The sequence below is a fragment of the Lampetra planeri genome, chromosome 56, assembly GCF_965212315.1.
Source record: "Lampetra planeri chromosome 56, kcLamPlan1.2.h2, whole genome shotgun sequence".
NCBI classification, from domain to species: Eukaryota; Metazoa; Chordata; class Hyperoartia; order Petromyzontiformes; family Petromyzontidae; genus Lampetra; species Lampetra planeri.
This window is the reverse complement of record NC_136162.1, coordinates 3,746,140-3,768,469: the sequence shown is the minus strand read 5'-3', so window position 1 is coordinate 3,768,469 and position 22,330 is coordinate 3,746,140. Positions and strand designations below refer to the sequence as shown.

The window sequence follows — 22,330 nt, the reverse complement described above, 5'->3', positions numbered from 1 at the left end:
TATAATAAAAAAAAGTTTATAGTTTCGAGAAGACGGGACAAGATAGGAGGACAAAGCCAATGCAGGAAACGCTTTCAGCCTTCGTTGGATAGAGTGAGAAAAAATATCACTCTGTGATGTGTGAAGGACACAGTGTGCCTTTGGATGAGTTTATCGATGCGTTTTCCTCATGTAATTAGTTACCTGTGAGGTCCCTAATGATGAAGACACCTGCAAAAGGTGTCACCTGTGGTGCCACGGTAATTTCCGCCGTCGTTAGCGGCACAGCTCACACAGCTCATCGTTTCTGAAAGATTTTGCTGTCTTTTCTTGGATTTTCTGTTTGCACATAGTCACTTTAAGATGTTTTCTTGTTCATGTTTTAGTTTTTTGTTTGTTGCGGTTGCACCCGATTGACGAGCCGAATGGCTCACAGGGCTATACCAAATAAATGAAACTGAAAACTGAGTTGTGCATGGCCGAACCCCCCCCCCCCCAATTGGCGGCAGACCCATCGATCTGGCCCAGCGAAGTGTTATAATTGCTTCAGAAGTTTTCAGCCTCGTCCGGGGTTAACGCACAGCGCGAGGCGGGCCATACTTCGTGATTCCCAAGATACCCCGCACTCTCTTGTGGCGCTATCGTGGTTGGACTCGGCTCTCCCGATGTGTTTCCGTGGGTTTTTTGTTTGTTGGTCACGATGTTAACGCAGAAACCTCGCGCTCTGATCCCTCGGCGATGTAATGAGCTACATGGCTCCGTGTGGCGCGTTTTTGGGTTCTTAGCCTATTTCTCAAACCCCATTACTTCTCAAACCTTTTATAGCCGCCACGATTTATATTTTGTCAGCCAGGCCACGGGCGGAGTCTCGTGAGAGAGTAGAGGATGCCAACACTGATGCGATTTAAGAGGGCTGATGGTTCTCGTCTTTGATTTGAAGACAATCTCCCCCCTTGCCTGCGTTCACACCCCAGCGTGCATCTTGTACAACACACGGTGCGCTTGCTGCCATTGCCCCAGGACGAGACCTTTGTCCTCACACTCATACCTGCGGCTACGCGTTCCCGCACACACACTACATGTGTAGTAGCTACGGGTATAGTACTATGGTAATAGAGCAAGTGCAGAATCACTGAACCGGAATTGATCGCTTGAAAGCATTTAGCGCGGGGCCCTTGAAAGTGCGGGACCCGCAGCTACTTCATATGTAGCGAGTTTTGCTACTATAGGATAAGGGGCCGTCCATAAATGACGTCACGCACCTAGGAGAAGGGGGGGGGTCAGATATTTGTGACGATCTAACCACCTCCTCCCCCCAACCTCATAGTAAACACATTGTCCTGCGGAGGGAGCTGGTAGGAACGTTGGGTTGATCGGTCAATGGCCAGGGTCAACAGCGGCGTGGTGTATTCCGCAAATATGCCCGACTGTGAGGGCGGGCACAAGCCGGCGTGAGTAGGTTAAACGTTGAGTTTTATAAGGGCACCACGGGGTGACCAGCCCCTCCCCACCCAGCCCCACCCCTACCACCCCCCCACCCAGCCCCAACCTCCCCACCCAGCCCATCCCCACCAAGCCCCTCCCTCCCCACCCAGCCCTTCCCCTCCCTCCCCTCCCCACCCAGCCCCTCAACACCCTCCCCACCCAGCCCCACCCTCCCCACCCAGCCCCTCCCTCCCCACCCAGCCCCTCCCTGCACGACGGACACAATAATCCCCTGTCGGCTGGTGTAACCAGGAGGTTCCAACCAGTATAAACAACCCCTAAATCCTGATGTAACAACGGGTGTGTGGTCTGTGTGTCCCGTACTCTTAGGTTTTTTCGGTAAAGTCACGTAGGTACAAATAAATAATACAAATAAATATTTTTTAAATAAAAAAACCTAAGAGTATGAATCCTTGCAGTCACGAAAGCTTCAAATCTAGAACTGTGTCCGTGTTCGTGCGCACGGTGAAGTGAGCCGTCTTGGGCCGCATCTCTCGCATCTCTTGTGAGTCGCAGTCGTTGCGCGCTTCAAGATCGCCTCCCACACCTCCCTTGTTGTTGCCGCGGGTAACTTCAAACAACGATTGTTGTTGTTGTGGTTGTGGTGGTTGTTGTTGCCAAAGTCCACGTCGGCTCGCTGGGCAGCTGCTAAAACAAACAAACGACGGCCTCCGTGTTCAGTCTGTGTCAGAGTCCGTCCGTCCGTTCAGGGTTCGTCGTTGCGTCTCCATCTCGACGTCCATGTAAAGTAAACCTCGAGTGCGACCTCAATAGTATAACAATTATCCTCCTCTTGGTCCACCTCAATAGAATAAACATTATCAACCTTGACGCCCACCTCAAGGGCCGAAGTAATGTCGTGTTGAGTATGCTTGAGGGCTCGATTGTTAATCTCGGAGGCTCATGGAGCCTTCCGTATCTTGGCTTGAGTCTCCCAGCGGCAGCCTCCATGCGGCTTGACCCGTGTACAGTCATTACAAGCGGGTTACTTGCTTGCAGCCGGATTGTGTTGTTAGCGATCGGCATCGTGACTAGGAGATGTTGACTACCTCGCCTGGTGTACAGGAGGTCGTGGGTTCGATCCCGACCCCTGACGCCTGCTGCTGCTGTATATTTGGAGTTTGCGTGTCTCTCTCTCTCATCATCATCACGGTGGCTAGGAGATGTTAACTACCTCGCCTGGTATACAGGAGGTCGTGGGTTCGATCCCGACCCTGACGCCTGCTGCTGTGTATTTGGAGTTTGCGTGTCTCTCTCATCATCATCACGGTGACTAGGAGATGTTAACTACCTCGCCTGGTATACAGGAGGCCGTGGGTTCGATCCCGACTCTGACGCCTGCTGCTGCGGTATATTTGGAGTTTGCGTGTCTCTCTCTCTCATCATCATCACGGTGGCTATGATATATTAACTACCTCGCCTGGTGTACAGGAGGTCGTGGGTTCAATCCCGAATGTGTTCATGATGACGGTGTCTCTGTGGTTACCATGTCTCCATGGTTACCTTGTCACCATGGTTACCTTGTCACCATGTCGATACATCTCCATGGATACCATGCCTCCTTGGTGATTGTTTCCACGGTGATACGTCTCCATGGTGACTGATTACCATGTCTCCATGGCTACTGTGTAACCGGGGTGATACGTTTCCGTGGTGACCGTGTCTCCAGGAGAGGATGGAGTCCGAGGCCACCGAGATCGCGTCCACACCTCCCATCCTGGAGGTAAGGATTCACTGTGTCACTCAAAACTTGTGTGTGTGTGTGCAGGGTGTGATCTGGGGAGCGGTAGTGTAGCAGGTTACCTCGCTGCACTACGATCCCAGTGACCCGAGTTCCGCTCACGGCCAACACCCATAACGATTATGTGAACTCATCCTGGCTCTCCCCTAGGTTGACTTAACCTCAAGTAAGTACCTGGTGCGGTGTGTTAACATCGCCACTAAGGAGACAAAGGCAGTCGCGCGTGGTGCTGGTCACCCACCCCCTCGTGTGCCGTGCCGGCCTTCATAGGTGTTCGCTAACAGCACTTGCCCCAACGGTCTGTTAAGGCTACATGGGGGATCTTTGTTTTTTGCTGTGTGGTGCAGGTGGAGCAGGCTCTGGAGGTCCTGTGCCGCGTGAAGCGCCGCTTCTCGCAGGAGCCGGACATATTTTGCTCCTTCCAGGACGCCATGAGGGCCTTTCACTCTCCCAGGTGACGAGTGGGTGTGGAGGCCACGCTGGGCCGCAAGGGGAGACTGGGGTTGGTAGGTTGGGGGGGGGGGCGGCGAACAGGTGGAGAAGCTTGCCGCAGAAAACACTGAGAAGGGGCCCTTAGAGAGAGAGGAACTTTTGGAATTTTGCCCTGAGCTTCCAAACACCCTTTTCTCTCCACCTGAAGAAGACTGCGTGTGTTGCGATCGAAACGTCGTGGGTTTTATGCTTTTCATTTAGATTTTTGTTTTCTATCTACGTGACTTTACCGAAAGAATCAAGGTTACCTTTTTTAGTGGCCATGAGACCAATGTGTGGGGTTTTGGGTGTTACGGGTTTTGAGGCCAACATTGGGTGCAATAATCATAATAATATCTGTGCTTAACTTACCCAGGAAAGACTCTCTCAATCCCAGTATTATTTGTCAGGTGCGTCCCGTATTGCGAACGTTTGAACAGTGCCGTTGATGAGTGTGTGGCGCGTGTGCAGATGAGTGTGTGAGCTGTAAGGAGCGGGAGTGAAGCGGTTCACACAATGCGCTATGAACCCGGTGACCAGCGACAATTATTTAGGCCAGTCTTGGGCCACCCTAGGTCGACTCAGCCTAAAATGAGTACCTTATCTGATGTGTAAACATCGCCAATAGGGAGACAAAGGCGGCCAGGCTTGGTGCTGGCCACCCCCACCCCCCCCCGTGTGCCTGTTTTAGTCTTCATAGGTGCTCACTAACAGCTTGCCAACAGTTTGTTAAGGCTATATAGGTGATCTTTGTCTTAGTTCTGTGCATGCTGTTCATGCCACGTGTGCTACATATTATATGCGTTGCTACATACAGGACTGCGTGCGTGTGTGCGTGCCGTGCGTGCTGTGTGTGAGTGTGCGTGCTGCGTGTGCTGTGTGTGCCACGCGTGTTGTGTGTGCGTGCTGTGTGTGCGTGCTGTGTGTGCTGTGTGTGCGTGCTGTGTGTGCGTGCTGCGTGCTGTGTGTGTGTGTGCTGTGTGTGCTGTGCGTGCTGTGTGCAGCGTGGACCCGTGCGTCGCGCTAGCGCGAGTGGCGTCCGTGCTGGCCGGACACCCCGATCTCATCGCTGCGTTTAACTCCTTCCTCCCGCCCTCGTACCGCCTACATGACCCGGGCCGCACGAAACCAACGATGGCGACGACGATAACACGGGTGACTCCACGTAGCACACTGCTCACAGCTCCGTGGGGTCACGTGGCTCCACACTGTGGGGTCACATGATGACTCTAAATAGGCGACATGATTCGACTACGCGCGGCATCGTGGTGTCCTGTAATTTCACAGTGTGAGGTCACATGACCCCAAAAGGTGCCAGGCGTCACGAGACTTCACATTGTCCGCACTATCGTGTCATGTGACTAGGAAAAGTGGCCGTTCCTTAAACGACTGCATTACATTGACATCATTATATTCCACCAGGCGTCATGGTGTCACGTGACTCCACCAGTCATTAGACTGCACACAGCATTGCAGTGTTACGTGACTTCATACCGCCTGGTCGTGTCGTTTTCGCACACCGCCCTGCGTTCTGACACACTGCATCACGGTGGCTGCTCTGGTGACGTGTTGCTTTTTGTGGTGCCAACGTGATGCCCGCCTGAACCGCGCTGCCACCGTGGTTTGTGATGCAGGACGTGACGGTGACGCCGAGTCCGGGAGGCGGTGGCATGCGTCTCAAAGGGAACGGGCGCAGCAGCGACACGGGAGAGAAAGCAGGCGTGGGCGTCGCAGCAGACGAGAGCTCGGAGTCGGAAGACACGAGGCTGGGAGCGACACAAATCGGGGACACGGCGCTGAGCATCGCAGCCTCCGGCAGTGGTGCAGTAGTTGCAGCTGTGCCTCCTGATAAAGCCCCGGGTGGTGCAGGCTCACGCAGCATAGGTGCAGGTAGCCCCGATGAAGGTAGCACAGGTGTTTGCCGTGATGGAGGCGGTGGTGCAGCAGTAGGCGGGGAGAGAGGTGGTGGTCTACATGGCGGAAGTGATGGTGGTGGTGGTGGTAGTGAGTGTGTGAGGGTGGAGGAAAGCAGTCGCACATCTGTGGAGGCAGGTGGCAGTCTATGTAAGGGCAGTGATGGAAGTGATAGGGTGAAAGCGGAGGAAACCAGTCGCACATCTGTGGAGGGAGGCGGTAGTCTTCACAGGAGCAGTGATGGTAGTGGTAGTGTATGTGTGAGAGCAGAGGAAACCAGTTGCACATCTGTGGAGGGAGGCAGTACTTTACACAGGAGCAGTGATGGTAGCGGTAGTGTATGTGTGAGAGCGGAGGTAGGCGGTAGTCTACACAGCAGCAGTGATGGTAGCGGTAGTGTATTTGTGAGAGCGGAGGGAAGCAGTAGCGCATCTATGGAGGGAGGCGGTAGCCTACACAGGGGTGGTGATGGCGGTGGTAGTGTGTGTATGAGGGCAGAGGGAAGCAGTAGCGCATCTGTGGAGGGAGGCGGTAGCCTACACAGGGGTGGTGATGGCGGTGGTAGTGTGTGTATGAGGGCAGAGGGAAGCAGGAGCACGGCTGTGGTTGTAGAGGGAGGTGGTGCTGCGGTTGTGCGCGGGGAGGAGGGAGCTGATGGTTCCGGCTCGTGTCCCTCCGGGTTCTCAGCGGCAGCGGCGCTGGTGAGCGCGGTGAAGGCGCGATTCCTCCTCCGCCCGGACGTGTGCCGCCGCTTCCTGCACGTGCTGCACACCCATCAGGTGCGCACACCGCACGCGGCTCACACGTGCGCAAAGGCAAAGATCTCCTGTATAGCCTTAATAGACTGTTGGGGCAAGTGCTCTTAGCGAGGTGCACCTGTGAAGACTGGAACGGCACACGAGGGGGTGGGTGGCCAGCACCACGTCCGGCCGCCTTTGTCTCCCGCGTGGCAATGTTTACACACCGCTCCAGGTACTCATTTGAGGCTGAGTCGACCTACGGGGAGGCCCAGGACCAGTTCAGATAATTGTCATGAAGGGGAATTGAACTCGGGTCTCCGGGTTCGCAGCGCAGCGCGCTAACCGCCACACTACCGCTCCCCATTGTGCACACGCACACACACACGCGCAGACTTTTGTGCGTGCGTACAGGTTGGCATTTGCGTTGACGCTGCGCATGTGTGTGTGTGTGTGTTTTGTGCGTGTCCTGCAGAACCAGTGGGATGCGTTGCGTGAGGAGGGTGCGCCTTGTTGCGATGCGCGTCTCGGTGTGCGCGAGTGCGATGGGGACGAGGTGCCTGGGGGCGCGCGTGAGGCTGTGCCCGATGGCGAAGGTGAAGGTCTGGGTGAGGTTGAGTGTGCGGGTGGCGGTGGCGATGGCGATGAGAGCGAGGGTGAGTGGGAGGGTGAGCGGTGCGAGGCGCTGTCTCGCCGGGAGGTGTGCGCCCAGCTGTGCGAGCTGCTCAAGGGTGAGGAAGACCTCCTCTTTGAGTTAAAGAAGTTCCTGCAAGTTGACCAGGTGCGTGGTGCCCGTGGCTTTTCGTTCGGACGAACTTGACTCTCCCGGCCAAGCAGCTGTGCGATGACCTTGATCCCTTTCACAGTTTTCCTGTCGGCTGCTTCTCAACAGGGTGTTGCACTCAGTCACTGCCTAATTGTTAGTTAATGTTACGTACGACTTGAGTTTGATCGTCATTGTTTAACACCGGGATCGGGTTTGATATTGTTTTGACCTACTATCACTTTCACACGTAGTAGGCTTTCGCGATCAATATTATCCATAATAGAGGTGTTTTGGGTTAGATCGGGTTTTTTGGTAGTGGGTTTAACGACACATTTATATATTTACGCAGTCTTACCCAAAAAAACCTGTATTATGGACCTACTATCACGTGTACTTTATACGTTTCTTGTCCCAGGTCTCCCTTGTAAAAGAGACGCTCTGGTCTCAAGCGGCCCTTACCTGCTTTTAAGCTAAATATGTTGATTGATTGAGCGTAAGGTGAACGACTGTGTTAGGTGTGTAGCTAAGTACCGACCGGGTCTCTGCTCCGCATGGCCAGAGTTTTCCCGGCGAGCAGTGAATGGGATGCAGGTTGTTACAGGAGGTCGCGCGTCTGCCCGTGTCCCCGTCCCCTCTGTGCCCAGGGCTCAGACTCGCCGGCTGGGGACGCCGGCGACGGCCGCGGTGCGGTTGCCAAGAGGCGAGCGCCAACACCGGGGCCTGAATCTGCTTCGGGGCCGGTTGCCGCCAAGGTGCGTGTGCGCGTGTTGGCGGGTTCACGAGGCTTGCGCGCGCGGACAGGATTGGCACAGTGGGGGGCAAAGGTGGCGCATCGGCCAGGCATCTCGGTCAGTTGATCAATAACATCGGGGTCTGCCCCGTCACATTCATGACAGCGAGTCATCTGACACTTCATCTCGCCTTACATACGGGGACTCGGCTCTGGTGCGTTGGGTAAACATCAGCGCCCAAGGAGACTTTTGGGTGCCCAGGAGGCTGCCTCCTGCAGTAGATAGAGCAGCATAGCCCCCAACAATATGTACGGGTGTGTGTTTCACGCCGTACGTAGCCAATCGGGCATTGGTCAGTTTGAGCACAGGTACCAGTCCGTGACCCGATAGATCGGAACGCAAACCGACAAAGGCTCGGCGAGGCCTTCCTGCTTTAAGGGCATTATAAGGCAAGGTGATTGATTACGGACGTGAATGTTCATTATTTTTCTCCACCCTTTATATCACAGTTGTTGTCCTTCCCCCGCACCTCCGATTCGCGCGGTTGGCTATGTACGGTGGTGCGAAAGAAGTTCAACATACACACATACGTACACGGTTTCTTGGATTTTTCTTGAATCCTTACCCCCAACTTTACCTGCCTGGTAGTGGCTCGCAGCCGCACGATGCGGTGATGGTCATCGTCGTCATCGTCGTCGTCATCGTTGTTGTCGTTGTTGTTGTCGGGTGCAGCGACCAAGGATGCCGAGCCTGCGCGACCCGAGTCTGGCAGCTGCCGGGATGCACGGGACGCTGCGCGAGATCTCCTTCTTCGACCGGGTGAGATGCAGAACTCGCGTAGCCCCCACGTAGCCCCCACATAGCCCCCACGTAGCCTACACATAGCCCCCACGTAGCCCCCACATAGCCCCCACGTAGCCTACACATAGCCCCCACGTAGCCCCCACATAGCCCCCACGTAGCCTACACATAGCCCCCACGTAGCCCCCACGTAGCCCCCACATAGCCCCCACGTAGTCTACACATAGCCCCCACGTAGCCCCCACGTAGCCCCCACGTAGCCCCCACGTAGCCCCCACATAGCCCCCACGTAGCCCCCACGTAGCCCCCACATAGCCCACACATAGCCCCCACGTAGCCTACACATAGCCCCCACGTAGCCCCCACGTAGCCCCCACGTAGCCCCCACGTAGCCCCCACATAGCCCACACATAGCCCCCACGTAGTCTACACATAGCCCCCTCGTAGCCTACACATAGCCCCCTCGTAGCCCCCACGTAGCCCCCACGTAGCCCCCAAGTAGCCCCCACGTAGCCCCCACATAGCCCCCACATAGCCCCCACGTAGCCCCCACGTAGCCCCCACATAGCCCACACATCGCCCCCACGTAGCCCCCACGTAGCCCCCAGATAGCCCACACATCGCCCCCACGTAGCCCCCACATAGCCCCCACGTAGCCCCCACATCGCCCCCACGTAGCCCCCACATAGCCCACACATAGCCCTCACGTAGCCCCCACGTAGTATGTCAATTGTTGTATGCCCCGTGTGTGTGTTTAGGTGCGCTGTGCGCTGCACAGCCCTGAGGTGTATGAGAACTTCCTGCGCTGTGTTCAGCTCTTCAACCACAACCACGTGTCTTCCTCGGCACTGCTGGACATGGCTCGGCCATTCCTGGGGTCGGTGACTCCCACGCGCCTCTAGTCACCTCCTACTGAACACCAGCACACGCACCCAGCCACCTCCTACTGAACTCCTGTATGAGGTGCTCGGTTATCGTGCTGGTCATGTTGCTTTCGTCATGTTACTCGTGTCATCATCTTCATCGCGTCACCGTCGGTCACGTGACACGTGCGTCGATCGCGTTGCCATCGCGTTGATCGTGCTACGTTAGTCACGCCGCGCGTTGACCGCGTCGCCACGCCGTCTCGTCGCGTCGCGAGCAGGAAGTTCCCGGAGCTGCTGGTGGAGCTGCGGAACCTCCTGGAGGACGTGCGGTCGGAGGGTGCGGGTTCGGGCGCGGTGCCGGGTGTTGTTGCCACGGAGACGGGGGCGCGAGGCTGCGGTCGACGCGTCGGCCCAAGTTACCGGTCCCTGCCGGAGACGTACGAGCAGCCGCGCAGCAGCACGCGCACGGCGCTGTGCCGCGAGGTGAGGCCCGTGCAACCGCACCGCCGCCAGGTGGCGGCTACTGCGGCTTCGTAATAACTCGCAAGCGCGGCTGGCTGTGCGACCACGGCTGGCTGTGTGACCACGGCTGGCTGTGCGACCACGGCTGGCTGTGCGACCACGGCTGGCTGTGCGACCACGGCTGGCTGTGCGACCACGGCTGGCTGTGCGACCACGGCTGTTCGGTGACGGCGCAAAAGCACAATCGCGCAGCCGCAGCGGCACGACGATTGTGCGGCCGTGAAATGACGCAGCCCACGACAACGCAATCGCGACACAACCGCAGCGACAACAAGGACGGCGCTCGTCAATGACGGAGCAGAGAAGCAGGCGGTTAAAATACCCAGCAAGGTGGCGCAGTAGTGGGGAGTGCAAGGACGGGTTCTGATAGTCATCGCTCATGGTCAGCGGGTTCGTAGTGCGGTGCACTAAGCACACCACTTCCGCTACGCACACAGAAAAACAAATATCCCACCATACCACCTTGAACAAACTGTCGGGGAAAGTGCTGCTAGAGAGCACCTTACGTAGGTCGACTCAGCCTTAAAATGAGTACCCGGTGCATATAAGACATCAGCATTGGGGAGACAAATGCGGCCTGGCGTGATGCTGGCCACCCATCCCCCTCGTGTGCCATGCTGGCCTTCATAGGGTGCTCGCTAACGGAACTTTATCTCTGCGTCTGTGTGTGTGTGTGTGCGGCGGGGGGATCTTTATGTCTGCGTCTGTATGTGCGGCGGGGGTGGGGTGGGCGGCGCAGGTGCTGAACGACACGTGGGCATCGTTCCCATCGTGGTCCGAGGACTCGACGTTCGTGAGCTCCAAGAAGACGCACTTCGAGGAGAGCATCTACCGCTGCGAGGATGAGCGCTTCGAGGTGACCGCCTCCCATCGCCACATGCCGGACGCTTACGATCGCAGGCCCAGTCTTTTTTAGTTGTATTTTTTATTTTAAAAAAATAGTATAATTTTTTTGCTTAATTTTACTATTATTCTTTTTACTAGCTTTTTTATACATTTTTTAAAGAGTCTGGTACAGAGCACGAACCGCGACGCAGGGAAGGGGGTACAGAATCTCCGCCGACATAGCGTCCCGAACCTCCGTGGCTCCTGGCTTGAGAGGAGTGGAGGAGATTGGGCTCACCGACCCCCCCAGCCCAAGTCGGAGGCCGCGAGCGGGGCGTTTGTGTCGTCCTTTTACGTGGGGAGGGAGGGGGAAGATGAGGGAGGAAGAACGGTGGGCGCATTGCTCAGCACAATCCGCTGCGAACCCTTTGACCTGACTTCCAATTCCCTGACGTGGTTCACCGAAGGGTCAGCGGCGTTACGATGACCAGGCCAGGGTTTCCCCCGTTCAGTCAACTGCACAGACCGGCGTGGTGAAGTACGATCAAACAACCCCCGTGACCTGCGCGACGTGGGGAGGAGGTGGATTGACAAAAAGCTGTAAATCAGCATCATCATCATCATCGATATCATCACCGTACGTGGCCAACCATGATGATCAGAGGTGCGGGGAAAGGCCAACAAACTAAACACCAAAAGCATTTATAAAGAAATGACTTTGTCAATATAGATGATTTAAAAGTGCAAAGCTCCAATGGCTTCCTAATATCGGAAGGAAGAGCGTTCCAGCGGCCGCAGAAGCGCATCTGAAAGCGCGAGATGCGGTGACCATCTTTATTCAATAGCAGGCCAGAAGTGTGGTGTATAGTGTAGTGTAAAGTGTAGTGTATCGTGTAGTGTATAGTGTTGTGTATCGTGTAGTGTATCTGAAAGCGCGCGATGCGGTGACCGTCTTTGTTCGACGGTTTGCCGAAAGCTGCTGCTGCTGCGGCGAGGATGACCGGATTTTGCGTGATGATGTCTGCTCCTTGACGAGATCATTATTATTGAACAAGACGTGCGGTGTGTGCGGTGCGTGCGATGTGTGCGGTGCGTGTGGTGCTTACGGTGCATGCGGCGCAGCTGGACGTGGTGCTGGAGACGAACCTGGCGACGGTGCGGGTGCTGGAGAGCGTGCTCAAGCGGCTGGCGCGGCTGCCGGCCGAGGAGCAGGCGCGCTTCCGCCTGGACGACGCGCTGGGCGGCTCCTCCGAGGTGGTGCACCGCAAGGCGCTGCAGCGCGCGTACGGGGAGCGCGGGGCGACCGACATCGTCGCCGCGCTCAAGCTCAACCCGGCCGCCACCATCCCCCACGTGCTCAAGAGGTTTCCGCGCTCGGCACACACCGCACTCGGCACACACCGCGCTAGGCACACACCGCACGCAGCACGAACCACACTCGCCACAGTTGGGGATCAACATGGGGAAAGAGATGATCATTGAAACAATGATTGTTGAAACGACGAGATGCGTGCGTCACTGCGTGCGTTGCTGCGTGTGTTGCTGCGTGCGTCACTGCGTGCGTTGCTGCGTGTGTTGATGCGTGCGTCACTGCGTGCGTTGCTGCGTGTGTTGCTGCGTGCGTCACTGCGTGCGTTGCTGCGTGTGTTGCTGCGTGCGTCACTGCGTGCGTTGCTGCGTGTGTTGCTGCGTGCGTCACTGCATACGTCACTGCGTGTGTCACTGCGTGCGTCACTGCGTGCATCACTGCGTGCGTTGCTGCGTGTGTTGCTGCGTGCGTTTCTGCATGTGTTGCTGCGTGTGTTTCTGCGTGTGTTGCTGCGTACGTTGCTGCGTGCGTCACTGCGTGTGTCACTGCGTGCGTCACTGCGTGCGTCACTGCGTGCGTTGTTGCGCGCGTGCTCGTCAGGCTGAAGGCGCGCGAGGACGAGTGGCGCGAGGCTCAGCGCGGGTTCACGCGGCTTTGGCGCGATCAGGGCGAGCGCTTCCAGGTTCGCTCCCTCGACCACCGCGGCATCACCTTCCGCTCGGCCGACACCAAGGCGCTGCGCACCAAGGCCCTCGTCAACGAGATCACGGCCCTGCGCGACGAGGTGAGGCGCCGTGCTCGGCCCGGGAGCGCGCGGGAGTGACGGAACGGGGGGGGGGTGTGCGAGAGCGCAGGGAGCGGTTGACGCGCCGCGCTACGAACCTGGCCGCCCGAGTTCGATTCCCGCTCGCGGCCAACACCGGTGATGATTATCTGAACCGGTCCTGGGCCTCCCTTAGGTCGACTCAGCCTCAAATGAGTACCTGGTGCGAAGTGTGTAAATATCGCCACTGGGGAGACCAAAGCGGCCAGGCGTGATGCTGGCCACCCACCCCCTCGTGTGCTACAGTGCCGGCCTTCATAGGTGCTCGCTAACAGCTCTTGCCCCGACAGCCTGTTACAGGCTATACGGGGGATCGTTGTCTTTGCATAGACCCTTGAAAGAAATACGAACACAGTCCCATCGATGAGCTGACTCCGGCAGGCGAGGATGCGTTGGTTGGGCCATGTAGCCCACATGCCCAGCCACCACATGCCCAAGCAGCTGCTGTTTGGCTGGATAGAGGGGGCTAAATGGGTGCGGCATGGACTAGAGAAGAGATGGACTTAGTGGACTTACCGATGACTGGTACCAGCGGTGTCAAGATTGGCCTCTGTGGAGAAAGTTTATGAAGGACCTTACTGGGCAGTTGGAATTAGCTGCCCTCCAACAACAGCAGAGGGTGGATGCGCGATGCTCACAACAATGAGCGGAGCACCAGGGAGGCTAAAATGCAGCAAGTTGGCACAGAAGGCAGCACAGGTGGTGGTTCATCTGCCAGTCATTTCAGTCAGTCAACTCATGACTCCTGGGTCTGTCCTGTGACCTCCTCCCAGCAAGCCTTCCACACTTCACGTGGCCTCAAGGAGAGCTTTTATAGGTGCTCACTAAATATGTTGTGTGAGGTCTCCAGAGCATGTGTGAGTGTGCATTGAATGTGTGTCGTCACACTGCGCTGTGTGTGTGTGTGGCATGTGGAGCAGCAGGGCGGTGTGCGTGCATGCGTGTCAACACACTGATGTGTGTCTGCGTGTGTGGTCACACTGCGTTGTGTGTGTGTGTGGCGTGTGGAGCAGCAGGGCGGTGTGTGTCTACGTGTGTCGTCACACTGCGCTGTGTGTGTGTGTGTGTAGCGTGTGGAGCAGCAGGGCGCTGTGTGTCTACGTGTGTCGTCACTCTGCGCTGTGTGTGTGTAGCGTGTGGAGCAGCAGGGCGGTGTGCGTGTCGGCGCTGTGCGCGGAGGAGCGGCGCTCGCCGGGCCTCACCTGTGCCTGCAGTATGCCGACCGCTCCGTGCTGCCCGACGCGGCCGCACTCATCCTGCACCAGGCACGGCACCAGGTGAGAGGGTACAAAGCCCTCGCCGTGCCCCCCCCCCCGGTGCGCCGCGGGGTTCCGTGTAAAGCTGAGCTCCCGTTGGCTTAGCGTTGAGCGTCTTGTGCGTCACGGTGCAGGCCGGTCTGCGGGGCGCGGAGCTGAGACGCGCAGCAAAGATCCTCCTGTTCCTGCTGCCTGACGTCCTCTTCACGGCCCGCGCGGACGCCTCGCTCATCCCACAGGTGACGGCGTCGGCCCCCCAAGTCGGACGCCTCGTCAAACGACGTAGTCGGATACATCGTCACGGATGCCATAGGACGACGGCGCATACTACCATCATATTCCGTCAACTCGGCATCACATGACACAGTGACACACCGCCATCACACGCTATGGCGTACGCCGGCACACAACACTGTCACTCAGCACTACGCACCACCGCAACACAACACCATCATCTTGTCGCCATCATCATCATCATCACCACCCACAGCGTTATCACCACCACTACTATCAATAGTTTCGTTTCGTTTGTGCATTGTTTGAGCCAGCTAGCCAGGATTGGGCCATCTGCCTCAACCAGACGAAGTCCGCTCCAACAATCATCATCGCCCTCTCACACTGTTTCACGCTCCGACAGGATGACAGCGACGAGGATGAGGAGGAGGAGGCGGCTGGTGCTGCTGGAGGCAGCGGCGGTGGCGGCAGCGGTGGCGGAGCAGGGGAGGCCGAGGGCGCCGGCAGCGGCGAAGACGGGCGGTGCCGGGAAGAGCGCCGGTGCCGCATGGTGGAGCGTGGAGAGCGGCCCATCGGCCTCCGTGAGCGGCCCAGCCCCACCGTGTCCGACGGGGGAGCCGCGCGCGACGCCGGCGAGCAGCGAGGATCCGGCGGGGAGCAGCGGGGAGGCAACTTGGAGCAGCGGGGAGGCAACTTGGAGCAGCGGGGAGGCAACTTGGAGCAGCGGGGAGGCAACTTGGAGCAGCGAGGGAACGTCCCGGAGCAACGAGGTGCCAGTTCGGAGCAGCGAAGGGCCAGCGGGACCAGCGCGGAGCAGGAGGGAGACTTTGCGACCAGCTCCCTGGATCAGGGTAAGTGGCGGGCAGCGGCCTGATAGCCGTGGCTGGCGTGTGGTGGGCCCTGGTGCAAGGGACGGTAATAGGGCCACCTGGCCAACTTCCCCACCGGTGCAGAGGATTCTCTGGCCCACGGGCCACAGTGCCGTTGCATTGACTGCACGATGGATAGTATTGCCAATGGCGGTAGGCTGTCCACGCCGCGCCGTACGTGTTTAAAGGCGGCCGAGGGGAGGTGCTGTGGCCTGGGTACTGGTGCCCGCACGCTGTGTCCGACCAGGCACCCTGCGTGCTTGTATGGCCGTCTCGCTCGAGACTCCTTGCCCACGCCTCCCCTGTCTCCTTCCGTGTCTCTCCGCCCGTCGGTGCGCGCGTGTAAGCGTGCGTGCGTGCGTGTGTCCTCACGTGTCCCCGTGTCTGCGTGGGGCGGCCGCAGCTCGCGAGCTGAGCGCTGTGGACGGCGTGTACACGCTGCTGTTCGCCAACACCAGCTGGTACGTCTTCCTGCGCCTCCACCAGCTGCTGTGCGCCCGCCTGCTCGCCATCCGCTCCGAGACGAGCACCGCCACGCCCGGTACGACCCCGGCCACCAACAACAACAGGCGCCGTTCGCCACCAGGTTGCGGTGACGTCACCACGGCGCTTGTGCCAGGCTAGGTGCACTTTAAGGGCACGCGAAGTTTTGAACACCCGCTGGCGGGAGGTCACGGAACTGTGCCGTGGGTTGACCGACTGAGATGACTGGGTGACCACCACACACACGTACACACACACGCGTGCACGCGCACAGGCGGGTACAGACACAAGAACGAAACAGGAGGATTTCTCCCCAAATCTGGCTGTAGCCTGATGAAGCTGGTTGTAATTACTGGTGAAACGTCATACTCAGATTGTAAATGTTGTGTCTTTGCTCTCCAACACGCCGGTGTGCTGTACTCATGCCGAATTGCCACGTTCTGTTTACGTGGCAAACCTTACTAATTGGCTGTGTCAGGTGGTGACGGGTTTAACGACACACATTTTTTTACGCGATCTAACCCAAAAAACCTGTATTATGGGTACAGACACGTCCGTGGGAGAGAAACATATGTATGTTGAACTTCTTTCGCATCGTACACAGCCGACCGTGCTCATCGGAGGTGCACGGGGGAAGGACATCAAACTAAACGCAAAAAGCAGAGATGGGCCGCGCGATACCACGCTGCTTACAGGGCCCCGGGCGCCGTTCTGCTCTGTCGCCACTGCCGCTGGTGACCTCTGCCCCATCTCCCACTGCGCCAGGCCTCAGCAGGGAGCAGAGGGAAGTGCGGCGGGACGATGCTGACCGAGGCGGCGCCGACAGGGACGGGGCGAGTGCCGGAGACGGCGGCACCGTCGCCGCCGCCGCCGCCGGCGTCAGCGCCGGGGAGGGGACTCGTCGCTCGTCCGCGGCGGAGCCGGCGGAGCCGTGCGGCCCCGTGTCAACGACGGCCCCGGACGGGCCGGACGGACACTACGGCGCGTTCCTGCGGCACGTGCGTGACCTGGTGGACGGGCAGCTCGAGGCGCCCGAGTACGAGGAGCGCCTGCGCGAGGCCTACGGCGTCACGGCCTACGTGGCCTACAGCATGGACCGCCTCCTGCAGAACGCCTGCCGCCAGGTGGCCATGAGAGCGAGCGTATGAACTATGAACTGTTAAACTATCAAGAATTTATTATCTTACCGGGTCAGGCCTGCTGAGAGCTATTGGCTCTATTTCAGAAGTGACCTGGCTACAAATGATCGCTCAACAAAGTGGCTTGTCATGTGGAAATTTTTAGTAGCAGCTAAATACTGATGTTGATTCTAAATGCGGAGGGAAAAACCAGAGGACCCGGAGAAAAATCCACGTGACCACGGGGAGAGAGACACACAAACTCCAAGCATCAGGGTCGGGATCGAACCCACCACCTCCTGTATACCAGGCGAGGAAGTTAACGTCTCATCGCCACCGTGGCGCAGCGATCGGCGGTGGCACAGCGGCCAGCATACTGATCCACGAACCCGGCGTTCCGAGTTCAATTCCCGCTAACGACCAATAGCAGTTGCGGTCCTGGGCCTCTCTTAGGTGAACTCAGCCTTAAATGAGTACCTGGTGCGGTGTGTACACTTCAACAGTAGGGAGACAAAGGCGGCCGAGCGTAGTGTTGGCCACTCACCTACCCCCCTCGTGTGCCATATAAAGTGCTCGCTAACAGCACTTGCCCCAATAAGTGTGTTCAAGGCCACACGGGGGGGGGGGGTGGATCTTTATCTCGTGTAAGAGTGCGAGCGTGGACGTGAGTTTGTGAACGTTCGTATCGGCGAAGTGTGCGAGTGAAAGGATGAGGAGGGCGGCTGTGAGCGTTACGGGTCGCGTGTTGCCACGCGCGTCACGTTCCGTGTCCCGTCGTGCCTCGCGTGGCCCTGTGTACCGTGTCGCGCTGCGGCGACCGGGCGGCCGAGACGTTCCGTACTCCGGCGGGTGCCGTCGCGTTCGTCTGCACGTACGTCGTCGAACTCCTTCCGCGCGCGTTGCGAATCGCGCCGCGCGGTACCGACGCCTGTTCCTCCCCCCCCCCAGAGGTCGCAACCGGGTACCCGATACCCGTACCCTACCCGATACCCGGCTACCCGTACCCGGTCGGGTACGGGTATGGGTACCCGTATGCGACCCTGGTGCAGCCGGGTACGGATACGGGTAGGCCGTGAGTCACTGGTGAGTAACTGTTTATCACTCATTTCCCAACGTCTTGTCTCTTCTCACAATTCAAGTTCCTAGAATCAACCCACCCGTGCCTGCAACATGGCTTCATCCCAGAGGTCGCAATCAGGTACCCGATACCCGTACCTGGCCGGGTACGGGTAGGGTACGGGTAGGGTACGGGTACGGCTGGGTACGGGTACCCGTTTGCGACCCTGTTGCGGCCGGGTACGGCTACGGGTAAGGAATCAAAACCCGTTTGCGACCTCTACCCCCCCACCCCACCCCACCACGGCAGCTTCAGCACATGGTGTGCGACGAGGCGTGCGCCGGCGTGCTGGCGCTCTACCTGGACGGGTGCCGGGGCGGCGCGAGCGGGGGGGTCCTCGCCTCCCAGGCCGTGCGGGCGCCGCTCGAGGCCTCGTACCAGCGGCAAGCGCGGCGCCTCCTGCCCGACGAGCACTGCTACAAGGTCGGGGGTCGACGGCGCGCGATGCGGCTGCGTGTGCGATGTTGTGTATGTTTGTGCGATGTCGTAGATATGTTCCCGGTGTGTGCAGTGTTGTGTATATGTGTGCGGTGTGTGTGTGATGTCGTGTGTATATATGGGGAGCGGTAGTGTAGCGGTTAGCGCGCTGCGCTACGAACTTGGCGACCCGGGTTCGATTCCCGCTCGCGGTCAACATCAGTGACGATTATCTGAACCGGTCCTGGGACTCCCCTAGGTCGACTCAGCTTCAAATGAGGCGGCCGGGCGTGGTGTTGGCCACCCACCCCCTCGTGTGCCGTGCCGGCCTTCATAGGTGCTCGCTAACAGCACTTGCCCCTACAGTCTGTAAAGGCTATACGGGGGATCTTATATGCCCGGTGTGTGCGATGTTTTGTATATGTCTGTGATCTGTGTTATGTTGTGTTTCTGTGCGCGGTGTGTACGATGTTGTGTATTTGTGCGTGATGTGGCGTGTGTGTACATGTTTGGTGTGTGATGTCTGCCGACCCCAGGTGATGTTCGTGAAGACCGACGGCTGTGTGCTCATGACTATGGAGCTGTTGGATGTGGAGGAGGATTCTCCAGTCGACCTGCAGGAAATACAGGTCGTCAAGCTCGCTCAAACCTCCCCGTTCATTCCATCACTGTTTTGCAATATGTTTCTCTAATCTTATTGTTCAGTTTAGTTAAATATTTTATTCATAAATAAGTAATAAATTGTCAATTTTTTTTATTTGTAGATTTTTAAAATTGCTGCATTGTATTTATATTTTGTGTGCGACCTGTTGCAAATGTTGTGTTTTTAATTTTCTAGTTTTCCTGTTTTGTTTATGAAACCCGATTCAATAGCTTCTTATCTCACAGGGAAATTCTAAATAAACTGTGAAAAAAACTGTAAAAAAAACCTATTATCACAAGCTCTGCTGATCACCCCCCACCCCCATTACCATCACGTAGTTATCTCCGATAATGATCTCTGTCGATGGGGCGTCTGTCGGTGAGAGGGCGGCGAGTCCAACGCCTCTGTGTGACTTCCCGCCGCAGAAGTGGAGCGACTACGTGCAGCGCTACGCGGGCTCCGTGGAGACGTCCCCCGTCGTGGCGTCGCGAGCCCCCGTCTTCCTCGGGAGGTCGGGGACCGCTCACACACCCAGTGCTCGCGCGCAGTGTGATACACAGTGTGTGTGTGCGCTACACAGTGTGTGTGTGTGCTACACGGTGTGTGTGTGTGCGCTACACAGTGTGTGTGTGCTACACAGTGTGTGTGTGGAGTGGTATAGCGGTTAGTGCGCTGCGCTACGAACGCAAGTGACACGAGTTTGATTCCAGTTTACAGGCCAACAACGGTGAGGATTATCTGAAACGGTCCTGGGCCTCCCCTAGGTCGACTCAGCCTCAAATGAGTACCTGGTGCGGTGTGTAAACATCGCCACTGGTGAGACAAAGCCGGCTCGGCGCGGTACTGGCCACCCACCCCTTCGTGTGGCATTCCGGCCTTCATAGGTGCTCGCACTTGCCCCAGCAGTCTGTTGAGGCTACGCGGGGGAGGGGGGGGGGCCTTTGTCTTTGTTTGTGTACGTGCCGGTGTCCCTCACCGCTGCGGCCGTGCACCACCAGGAACCTGTGGGCTGGCGGGTCGCGCACCCGCCCCCCGCCCGGCGGGAGCCGCGTGGTTTTCTCGGAGGGGCTGCGCTGCAGCTTCCGCCCGCGCTCGTTCCGCATGCTCTACGTGATCCACTCGGAGGACGTGCTGTACCGGCGCGGTGCGCTGCGCACCGCCAGGCAGGTGAGTCGTCGCCCCACGGCACTGCGACTTATCCCCCCCCCTCCCCACGATACGAGGTCCACATTACGGTTTTTATGAATGCGCCCGATCTCAGAAAGCTAAGCAGGTTAGAGCCTGATTAGTTCTTGGAGGGGCAGCAGTTGTCGTCAGAGGCTGTGGGGGCTGCCCCACGTGGCGGTCAATAGGTGGCACTCCAACGTCTATGCTCCTACGTCTTCTCCGACCTGCACTGACCACCAGCGTGGCGATGTACGGTTAACCAACCCCCACGATCCGTGTGCACCGCATTGTGCAAGACACACAACGTCGTGGAACGCGCGCTGCGTAAAAGGACACGGCAATGCAGTAGAACACGCACAATGCTTGGGGGAGGGCCCCATTCAGCATTCGCTTAACTAAAAGGCTGTACATGTCCGTAGGGTAGTGTGCGTGCGTGTTGGCGCGTGGCGAATTGGCGATGTCCCGTCGGGCGGCTGGACGTGCCCACGTGTCTCCGTTTTGCATTGCAGACGCTGACGGCCTGCTCGGAGAGGCGGCGCAGAGCGTTCAGGAGGTTTGTGCGGACCTGGCGGGAGAGGAGGGCGAGCCGGGCCGAGGCGGAGGGCGGTCGCGTCGCGTAGCCCTCCGCGTTCCCGTGACCCCCGCCACGTTCCATTCAACTCCCGCCGACGCCACCCACGCCTCGGGTGTCTTCAGTGGGCACACACACCATGCGCCCCGCTAATATTACCCACAATATTCAAACCACCCACGCAGCTCATAAGGTCACGCCACCCGCACTACCATCATGCACACCACACTAGCACCACGGGTGGAGTGTGTGGTCACCGCATCGCGTGCGGTCAGATGCGCTTTTGCGGTCGTCTGGAACGCTCTTCCTTCTGATATTAGGAAGCCATTGGGAGCTGCGCACTTTTGCATCCAGATTGAAATCTCATTTCTTTAGAATTGCTTTTTGTAGTTTGTCCTTCCCCCGCACCTCCGATTAGCACGGTTGTCTATGTATGGTGCGAAAGAAATTCAACATGTGTAAATACATACCACCATCTAAAATAGAGGTGTTTTTTTAGGGTTAGATCGCGTAAATATATAAATGTCGTTAAAACCCACCACCACCCGACACAGCCAACTAGTAAGGGTTGTTACGTGACAACCCTTACTAGTTGGCTGTGTTTGGTGGTGACGGGTTTTAACGACACATTTATATTATTTGGTTCTTTCGGTTAAGTCACGTCTAAAGATAAAATAATAAATTAAATTAAATAATAGAATACGACGTTTCGATTGCAACACAAGCAATCATCATCAGGTATAATGAAATAGCGACATAAAATCTAACCAGAAAACTATAGACAGACATATTAGCAGACAGATATTACCAAGATACATACATAGCGAGAGCAACACAGGTGACAGAGAGGGGTGATCGTCTCTGTGGGGTGGCCTTAAATAGACAGAGGGGGGGGGCGGAGGCAGAGAGAGGGAGGGGGGTAGAGAAAAAATTAGCATATCAATTGGTGCTACCCCCCTCCCTCTCTCTGCCTCCGCCCCCCCCCTGTCTATTTAAGGCCACCACACAGAGACGATCACCCCTCTCTGTTATCTGTGTTACTCTCGCTATGTATCTTGGTAATATCTGTCTGCTAATATGTCTGTCTATAGTTTTCTGGTTAGATTTTATGTCGCTATTTCATTATACCTGATGATGATTGCTTGTGTTGCAATCGAAACGTCGTATTCTATTATTTAATTTAATTTATTATTTTATCTTTAGACGTGACTTAACCGAAAGAACCAAATAATAATTCCTGCAGTCACGAAAGTTCTAAAATTAAGATTGACACATTTATATATTTACGCGATCTAACCCAAAAAAAGATCTCCCTCTACCATGGATGATATTGGTCGCGAAAGCGTACGTGTTAAACATACCACCCTCTCTTATGCCTTCCACGCTACCCACGTCTCCTATACCAACCCGACATCACCTACATCTCTAATTGCCCGTCCCGCCGACACCTCCCGCTTCTCTCCCGCGTGCCTTGGATGGTGGCTC

At 57.2% G+C, this 22,330-nt stretch overlaps 1 protein-coding gene across 7 annotated transcripts; it reads left to right on the top strand.

Moving 5' to 3' along the window:
- Positions 1-1,868: 1,868 nt before the first annotated feature.
- Positions 1,869-21,705, top strand: LOC144735610 (paired amphipathic helix protein Sin3b-like). 7 transcript variants are annotated; one of them, XM_078618039.1, is made up of 24 exons: positions 1,964-2,031; positions 3,134-3,187; positions 3,553-3,659; positions 4,681-4,831; positions 5,311-5,497; positions 6,278-6,369; positions 6,803-7,108; positions 7,738-7,845; positions 8,557-8,643; positions 9,384-9,502; positions 9,770-9,974; positions 10,753-10,869; positions 11,961-12,202; positions 12,748-12,931; positions 14,104-14,247; positions 14,361-14,465; positions 14,864-15,311; positions 15,733-15,870; positions 16,578-16,936; positions 18,297-18,470; positions 19,001-19,093; positions 19,533-19,618; positions 20,106-20,274; positions 20,784-21,705. In XM_078618039.1, exons 2-24 carry the CDS (start codon positions 3,140-3,142, stop codon positions 20,892-20,894), a joined length of 3,780 nt encoding a protein of 1,259 aa, XP_078474165.1. In that variant the 5' UTR covers positions 1,964-2,031; positions 3,134-3,139; the 3' UTR covers positions 20,895-21,705. The 7 variants fall into 7 exon arrangements, with proteins under 7 accessions (XP_078474161.1, XP_078474165.1, XP_078474159.1 ...); XM_078618035.1 differs by having other exon boundaries at positions 1,869-1,969; positions 5,311-6,369; positions 20,784-21,703; XM_078618033.1 differs by having other exon boundaries at positions 5,311-6,369; positions 20,784-21,703.
- Positions 21,706-22,330: the final 625 nt, after the last annotated feature.

Excerpts from the sequence above, each read along its gene's own strand:
- LOC144735610 (XM_078618035.1), top strand. The coding sequence starts at position 3,140 with ATGGAGTCCGAGGCCACCGAGATCGCGTCCACACCTCCCATCCTGGAG. Across the intron at positions 9,503-9,769 it reads ATGGCTCGGCCATTCCTGGG|GAAGTTCCCGGAGCTGCTGG; the intron begins GTCGGTGACTCC and ends CGTCGCGAGCAG. Across the intron at positions 10,870-11,960 it reads GCGAGGATGAGCGCTTCGAG|CTGGACGTGGTGCTGGAGAC; the intron begins GTGACCGCCTCC and ends CATGCGGCGCAG.